The sequence below is a fragment of the Haliotis cracherodii genome, unplaced genomic scaffold, assembly GCF_022045235.1.
Source record: "Haliotis cracherodii isolate W230 unplaced genomic scaffold, xgHalCrac1.p SCAF_6, whole genome shotgun sequence".
Lineage (NCBI taxonomy): Eukaryota > Metazoa > Mollusca > Gastropoda > Lepetellida > Haliotidae > Haliotis > Haliotis cracherodii.
Window position 1 is genome coordinate 35,868,172 of NW_027266319.1, and position 9,382 is coordinate 35,877,553.

General features: G+C 42.8%; 1 protein-coding gene across 3 annotated transcripts in view; it reads left to right on the top strand.

Annotated features, from left to right (window-relative positions):
- Window positions 1-7,996, top strand: part of LOC139446196 (nischarin-like) — a 36,003-nt gene extending 28,007 nt beyond the window's left edge. For 2 of the 3 annotated variants that reach the window (XM_071227512.1, XM_071227514.1), the window contains exon 17: window positions 1,588-7,996. In XM_071227512.1, the coding sequence (XP_071083613.1) occupies window positions 1,588-4,141 (2,554 nt within the window). In that variant the 3' untranslated portion in view covers window positions 4,142-7,996. The remainder of the gene's footprint in view (window positions 1-1,587) is intronic. The other variant, XM_071227513.1, reaches the window with a different exon arrangement.
- Window positions 7,997-9,382: the final 1,386 nt, after the last annotated feature.

The following is a 9,382-nucleotide window of genomic DNA, read 5'->3' on the forward strand; positions in this document are numbered from 1 at the left end:
AGGGCCCTGTTCCACAACAGGGTGGGAGTTGCGATCGTCTTAGCATTTCGACTGCTTTGTGGAACGGGACACTGTGATAACAGATAATTTTTCCTTGGTGCGAATGTCATAGGAGGAATATATTATTGAAACCCCATTAACCTGGCCGGCAATCTCATTAAAATCAGACCTTAGTTCTTGCTACCGCTAAACAAAGATCTGAAGACATCCAATTAGGGGTCACGTCAGAATGACCTTATATCTGACTAATCAGAGCTTTGCTTACCAGATTAAGAAAGTGACACTCAGAGTGTGATTTCTAATCATGCAACCTCGATAAGGTTAACACGGGGTATTCTGAACGATAGTTACGGGTTAAACGACAGAATTCATACAGTCTAGACCATCTATTAGCCATTCCAGAATGTTCTTTTGTTCAGGTTTCAAATTTGTAATCGGGAACAAAATATGTTTCGAAGCGTAGTCGCCAATTTGAAATTAGTGCCGTAAAGCACGAGAAAGGTCCCTTCTGATTGGTCAATCCATTGGCCGATCAAAGTTTGTGCAAGGTCAGTCAGACATGACCCGTAATGGGATGTCCTCAGATCTTTGTTTAGCGGAAGCGAGAACTAAGATTTGATTTTAATGAGATTGATCTGGCTGGTTTCGTTGCAGTAAAACCATCAGAACTATCATGATATCCGTCCGAAAGGCCCAGGTCACTATTGCAGGTGTGATTAGCAGAGTCATCTTTTCTTTGAGTGCCTGTAATAAGTGTTTGCAGTTGTAGATATTTGGTTTCTAAATCTTATTCAAGCTTTTGTTGCAAGATGAATGAGTTTTGCTCTAGTTCTGTTATTAAACTCTACTGTGTAGAGTTGAATCCCTTTAATGTTTTGTTTGTTTGTTGTTTAATGCCGCACTCAGCAATATTCTATCTATATGACGTCAGTCTGTAAATAATCGAGTCTGGACCAAACAATCCAGTGATTGACATCATGAGCATCGATCCACGCAATTGGATGACATGTATCAACCAAGTCAGTGAGCCTGATCACCCGATCCTGTTAGTCACCTCTTATGACAAGCATAGTCGCCTTTTGCAAGCATGGCTGCTCTTAGATGTGCAAGGATCTGTAGTGTGTGGGTTTGAAGCTCAGATTTACCCTGAGTGTGATGCTTGTTTGGCACCTATGCTCAACGGTCTGACCAAACTTATCTACACTGTGCCTCCCTGTGACGTTACTCCTATATTAACATGATGAAGCTGACAGTCTGTGATTATACACGGATAAAGAGAGAGATGGGTGCAAACTCTCTCATTATGAAGCATGCTAAACATGTATAAATCTAGGCAACAAACTGTAAACAGAGAAAACAAGTTTTGCTGATAATGCAGCTACCAAACAGCTACCAAACATAGATTATTTTTTAATTGTTTGCATGTAGGATGCATCCCTTGTTTTCCAAAAAGCTTGATCTGTGGTTTGTGATTTACTTAATCACTGCAATATGATGTTAAATGCACCTCACCTCACCTCACCTCACACCTCACCTACTCTGAAAGATAGTTAACATGTCTGTTGTGTTGTTTGTTTTCTTATCTAGCAGCAAGTCAACTGTGATCAACTATGCAGATCTTCCATCTGGAGCAAACACAGAGTTCCGGAACTGGCTGCAGAAGCACCTGATTGGAGGAGGAAGTCCATCAAGGGAGAGCACTCAGGAGAACATATTGGACATCCTGTGGTGTAATGCTGTGCAATACTCTAATCCGACTGTGTTTTTCTCTTGCTGTGCTGTGTTGACTAAGAGTAAGATTTTCATTGAGAGACTGACAGACCTTGACTCAGGGTTGCCCGGTGTGCCTGACTTTGAACCCTTCTACATCCTCCCTATGTGCAATATCCAGCAGATTGTTCTGGGTTGTTGTCTGGCTTATGTGAAACTTGAGGAATCCTTTGTTGGGAAGATGGGCACCTTCATTCTGATAGGGCTGGACCCTTCAGTCTTGAAAACATTTGTAGAGTCTTTCAAATTAAACTGTGAAAGTCTGAAAAGTTTGAATGCTCCAGAGATCTTAGATTTGTCATGTGATTCTGATATTTCTCGTCAAATTTTCAATATGGAAGACAAATTTGGTTCTTCCTCTGATCGCATTGTTTATTCCTGTGTTGTTATAGCCAAACCTTCCCACACAAGATGCTTGCTTGTACTGTCAGAGAACAGAGTTTACCTGATAGACATTGACTGTATCTACTGGCCGCTGCCCTCCTTTGAGGCAGAGTCTGAGGAGATGCTTCAGATTGGGGTGATGCAGAACCACCCAATAACAGATAGAATCAGCAACATCAGCATGTACAGTGCAGTGAGTAAAGTTAAAACTTCGAAGTCACAGATGAGAGAAACGAATGTCAGATTTGCTGAATTTGGCTTGTCTATGATTTTCCATGAGACTGCAGGACCCAAACTGTTTGATGTTCTCTTCCCTTCCACCTCCTCGCGGGATTTTTACCTTGACAGACTGACAAACCTTCGGGCAGAGCACGCCCACCGGATGTCACCCACACTACGAGAAGAACCCGAGGGAGGGAATGAACTTGTGCATCCCCCAGACCCACAGAGAATTGCTAAGCTGCCGACAGCAAGCTCCTTACCATCCAGTTTTGACATAAGCAAATATTATGTGTCCAAGACACACACCAGTGTAAAAACTTTACCTCCTGAGATTAAGATTGAAACATCCCACCCACCTGAACCTGTTACAAGTGATAACCTTGTGCACTATGCTTCAGTGAAGAAGCACACTACAAAAGAGGCTATTTATTCACCTGTAGACTTGAATATCGGTGAAATAGATTCGCTAGTGATGGCCTACCTCAGTGGTGAGCTAGAATGCCATCTGAAGATGTGTATCAGGGATTACAAGCTGATTCATTCTCTCCCCACAAAGCTGAAACCGTTTGCTCTAATGGATGGAAGAGACTTGGCAACATTCTTCCACACTGTCATAGCAGGGAAGACTTCCCCAGATCGGGGAGGTCTCATGGAAGAGCTGCACCACGTTCTCTGGACAAATGTTGTACCTTACAGCAACCCAAAGATGGAGATCCCAACGCTGGTCATGCTCAGCACAAGGGGGATTTACTTTGTGTCAGACTCATCACTCCAGTCCAAGTCAAGTTCACGACCTCCCTGGATGACCCATGCCAGACACCAGTCAGACTCAGCTTTTGCCTGGAAGACCGATGTGGGCAAAGAGGGTTCAGATAGGAGCGTTCACAAGATAAAGAAACGAGGCTCAATCAAACCGTACTGTGTGTTGAAGTACTCAGACCTCCAGCAGGTTAATGTGGGTTTGTTTGACCAGTGTATTAGGCTGACGGGTCAAGATGCACACTCTGTGTTTACCCTGGCCATCAGGGAGAGTGTTGCCACTGGCAACTTCCTCCAGAGTATGAACGGAGTTCTCTCCCTCCTGGCCACATCCCCCATGGTTGACAAGGACAAGCAGGACCTTGAACAGGATTTCTACAAGGCATTCACCAAAAGGACCAAGTCCACCATCGAAGGCCTGGAATACACTCACCCCAGTCAAGTGCGCTTCTGCTACCCAGGAGAAGATGCAATCGAAGACATTCTGTATCTTGTCAAGGAGAAGGTTCTGCCGAACAACAGCAAACAGTCATTGTGGATGTACATTTTGGGTTATGTGGTTCCAGAGGAGTTCTTGACAGGATCGACAGATCATATTGTGGCAAGGACAATAATTTTGAGTAGTACCCACATCTGCTTGGCAGAAGAGGATATTGTGACGTACCCCCTGCCTGACTTTGTGAGAGGTCTGCCTGAAAATCCACAACATCTGATTGTTGAGTCTCGTAAAATTGAAAACTTGAAGAGGGTTGTTCTGTACAGCAATTCAGGGAACGTGATCCAGTTGATATTCAGTGATGAGAAGGAGGAGTTGGTGGTTGATGCGTCACTCGACTACTTCAGTGAGGAGACTATGAACAAGGGAAGAGAACCCCGCCCAGAGTTCTGTGTGCGACTCTTTATTCAGAGTCCAAGTGAGAAGGAGAAGTTTCTACAGCTGTTGGAGAAACACTGGAAGGAACTCAACCCTGAAGTGGGCAGGATTCTGGACATAATTAATGAGTGATCTTATTGTGTTAAGTACCATCATAGATATATGTGACACCCTGTTGCTGTTCCAGCATGTGCCGGTGGGGAAGCCTTGTGAGGTAGCTTTGTGGGTAAAGTATTACTCATATACTGTAAATCATGAATTTAATGCAAGCAGGAAATTAATTTGAAAAATGTGACCGTAAGTAGCTCACATTTATAAGATGCCTCATATTTATTCTGAATTTAGCCATCCAAATTTGCCATCCAAACTCTGATTACTAGTTGTCTTGATGCCAGAAAACTCATAATATAAACAAAAGAGCATTTACACATGAGACTTTATTCAATCAATTCAATTCAGTTCAAGAATAACATAACATTCAAAAGCCCATTATAATACAAGCACTGAAGTGCTTTGCGATTTCTACTAATTATAAGATGTCAACAACTTTGATAACGTCCCGCTCACTGAAGCTTGTCAGACAGTCCAGATTGGTGCAACCCACGAAAGACAACTTGAATGAGTTGTTCCTGTGTTATTGCTTACTTAAACAAACATGTGCAGCTTTGAAGTATAGTGTGTTGTTTGAAGGATGCTTGTGTGATGTGAGATGATGAAGTGTTCACCCTAATAGCAATGAGCAGTGTGTTTTGGATGTATGCTTCTGTTTAATATTAAAAATCACAAGTAGGGTGTGTCACATTTATTGAGGAACACATTTTTGTTTTGGTACTCGAGCCAGCATTATTATCATTATGCGTTGATTTCATGATTTACAGTATCAGAAATAGTGCTAAAAGAAGCAATAAGCCATACTCACTAACTCATTCACTCACTGTTCCAACACCAGTTCATAGATTGCAACAGGCCAAGGATTACATTACAGCTCCCTGGCTGTAGCCAATTAAATTTGGTTTCAAAATTCCAACATAAGTATCAGGATATATTATTTTCAAAAGCTGCAGCATTCTCTGTGTTTTATATAGAGATATAAGGTTCACTTGAAAGGGGAGCTATATTTGATGTGCGGTCCTAGTCTAGACCAACTTGATGCTTCACATCAATCTAGAACTTGACGTTTAATGTAATGACGTAGTGTCTCGGCACCAACTTCCAGACCGTTCCTGGAACTAAGCGCCAGACTATGGAGTCCTTCTTTAAGCCGAAGGCTGTGCCCAGGACTATCAGGAAGATGTGATGACATCCATTCTGTACCAAATGATTTGAATCTATCAGCCCAAACTTGTCTTTCGGCATTGTTTTCCATGTATTTTGTCTGACAAAGGAATTATAATGAACTGAGACTGTTATTTGCAGACTGAGGCTTATGCTCACTGACATGTTGAAATTTCAACCTGGTGGAAAGCTCAGTATGACCTCAGTTCTATATAACAATGGGTTTTGTTGAACAAAGCATTTTCTCAACATGGAGGACGGGAGTGGGATTTACGTGAGTTGAGTCGCCCGAGATACTTATTCAGAATGAAAGACGGAAGAGGAACCTGTTTATTCCTTGTGATGCGTAGTGCTTTCTTGTAGGGGATGACACAGCTGATGGGTGCGATGATGAATGTGTTCTGTATAATATCAATTCATGGAAACTTACTTTGAATGTTCAACTATCATGTGAGGAAAGAATGGTTTGTATGATATTGGATCATGATCCTATTTATTGACTATAACTGGGGCCTAGCGTGCTAATGAACCTTGAATATTTATTATGTCATGATCAGGTCAGCTTGTTTGTATGGGAAGAACATTGATGTTAAGAACACTTCTGTTCATTGACAGCATGTTTATATAGACAGAGCATCCATAACAAGTATGTGCCTGTTCACTAAGAGCTTGTTTACATGGGTAGGGCACAGACATAAAGAACACTTCTGTTCTGTTAATGGCATTTTTCAGCTCCGTAAATGGTGTGAGGGGCTTGATTTGTTAAATCGAAATGTAGATGTTTCATTTTGTGAATAATGACGTGTTGTTTTGTTATGTTGATTGTTTGTATTTTGATAGTTTGTATTTAAGGAAACTATTCAATACTTAACCATGAGACTATTGTAAATATAACAAACATATTGCCTTCTTATAAATGTACATGTTGTCTAGGAATTAGTACTGTTACCATGGTTACACATTCCAGCATCAGGGAAATACTGTTCAAGCAGGGAGTAAGTTGTCAAAGATGAAGTAGTTCAGGGCCCCGTTCCACGAAGACATTGTGGCCAAGATGTTCGTAAGTACCATACTTTAACATAGACTTATGAAAGTCACTTTCTTGGATTATTTGGTGGAACTGGGCCAGAACAATAAGCATAATAGGTAATGAAGTCTACACTATATGATGTTTACCTTACTGTAATAGAAGTCAGACATTAGTCAGTTGGATGTGTCCTGCCATTAGCAAGCTACGAGGGCAGGCTTACCAAGTTATGAAGTATCACTGATGTTATGAGGCTTTATCCTGGCCTCACAGTCAGGACACCCTGTGGGAATTGTGGGGTAGAATAGGGGCTCAATTTGCCATGCTTGCTGTAAGTGTGACGACCAGTGGCTGCAGTGTATGATATGGCCGATGACGACCAGTGGCTACAGTATTTGACATGACTGATGACAACCAATGGCTACAGAGTGTGACATGACTGATGATGACCAATGGCTACAGTGTGTGACATGACTGATGACGACCAGTGGCTACAGTATGTGACATGACTGATGACGACCAGTGGCTACAGTGTGTGACATGACTGATGACGACCAGTGGCTACAGTATGTGACATGACTGATGACGACCAGTGGCTACAGTGTGTGACATGACTGATGACGACCAGTGGCTACAGTGTGTGACATGACTGATGACGACCAATGACTACAGTGTGTGACATGACAGATGGCGACCAGTGGCTACAGTGTGTGACATGACTGATGACGACCAATGGCTACAGTGTGTGACATGACTGATGACGACCAATGGCTACAGTGTGCGACATGACTGATGATGACCAGTGGCTACAGTGTGTGACATGACTGATGATGACCAGTGGCTACAGTATGTGACATGACTGATGATGACCAGTGGCTGCAGTGTGCGACATGACTGATGATGACCAGTGGCTACAGTATGTGACATGACTGATGATGACCAGTGGCTACAGTGTGCGACATGACTGATGATGACCAGTGGCTACAGTATGTGACATGACAGATGACGACCAGTGGCTACAGTATGTGACATGACTGATGATGACCAGTGGCTGCAGTGTGCGACATGACTGATGATGACCAGTGGCTACAGTATGTGACATGACTGATGATGACCAGTGGCTGCAGTGTGCGACATGACTGATGATGACCAGTGGCTACAATGTGTGACATGACAGATGACGACCAGTGGCTACAGTGTGTGACATGACTGATGATGACCAATGGCTACAGTGTGCGACATGACTGATGATGACCAGTGGCTGCAGTGTGTGACATGACTGATGATGACCAGTGGCTACAGTATGTGACATGACTGATGACGACCAGTGGCTACAGTATGTGACATGACTGATGACAACCAATGACTACAGTGTGCGACATGACTGATGATGACCAGTGGCTACAGTATGTGACATGACTGATGACGACCAATGACTACAGTGTGTGACATGACTGATGACGACCAGTGGCTACAGTATGTGACATGACTGATGACGACCAGTGACTACAGTGTGTGACATGACTGATGACGACCAGTGGCTACAGTGTGTGACATGACTGATGACGACCAATGACTACAGTGTGTGACATGACAGATGGCGACCAGTGGCTACAGTGTGTGACATGACTGATGACGACCAATGGCTACAGTGTGTGACATGACTGATGACGACCAATGGCTACAGTATGTGACATGACTGATGATGACCAGTGGCTGCAGTGTGTGACATGACTGATGACGACCAGTGGCTACAGTATGTGACATGACTGATGACGACCAGTGGCTACAGTATGTGACATGACTGATGACAACCAATGACTACAGTGTGCGACATGACTGATGATGACCAGTGGCTACAGTATGTGACATGACTGATGACGACCAATGACTACAGTGTGTGACATGACTGATGACGACCAGTGGCTACAGTATGTGACATGACTGATGACGACCAGTGACTACAGTGTGTGACATGACTGATGACGACCAGTGGCTACAGTGTGTGACATGACTGATGACGACCAATGACTACAGTGTGTGACATGACTGATGACGACCAATGGCTACAGTGTGCGACATGACTGATGACGACCAATGGCTACAGTGTGTGACATGACTGATGACGACCAGTGGCTACAGTGTGTGACATGACTGATGACGACCAGTGGCTACAGTGTGTGACATGACTGATGACGACCAATGGCTACAGTGTGCGACATGGCTTATGATGGGGTATCCTGATCCATGCGCATAAGTGCTCATGTTATTGGCCACTGGTTTGCCTGGTCCAATTATATACAGTATCCTATGTTATGGCTGGAATATTGCTGTGTGGCACCTTGAGATTCTTCAACAGAGTAGAAGTTGACAACCTCTATCACTCTGACTTACCTATCGCATCACGCTAGCACATCATGATAATCCCCAAAACACTGTTCAAAGCACACTTAAACCCAACTCACTCCTACTGACTGAAACATTAAACATGTCCTCTCCCATTTAGGGATATAGAATATAAGCATACTTTCATTCAAACTGTTTTTCTTTTAAAAGAAATCATGTTTGAAAGCATTAGAGTATGCTGGTCCATACAAGCAAAAACATAATCTCAGCTTAAAATAACAAGTGTACATGTGTCATCATATGTCATTACTGAATAAATACCAATTAGAATTCATGTTTTGTTATGAAAATATGTTCTCTTATTTTTGAAGAGGTCAGCAAGCCCATTTAATTTAATTTGTGTTACGAAATAATCTGCACAATGGATGCTATCTTTTGTTAATGGTCCCCGGTGGACTAAAAAAAATACAGTTCAAAGTTATGTCCATTTATTGTGTCAGGATCTGCAGACAATCCTATATTTTTCCCAGATTATGATCCTTGGTCTGTCAGCACCATATCCATGCTTGTGGATTTCATCACTGGGTCCATTATGGCTTTCGTTCAGAAGGCATACAGTGATATATAAGTGAAAAACTTTTCGAACTGGTGTTACAGCCAATTAGGTCACTCACCCCAGTATTTAAGAGTGACCCCTGTGATAATACTGAATACTGTGAATATGG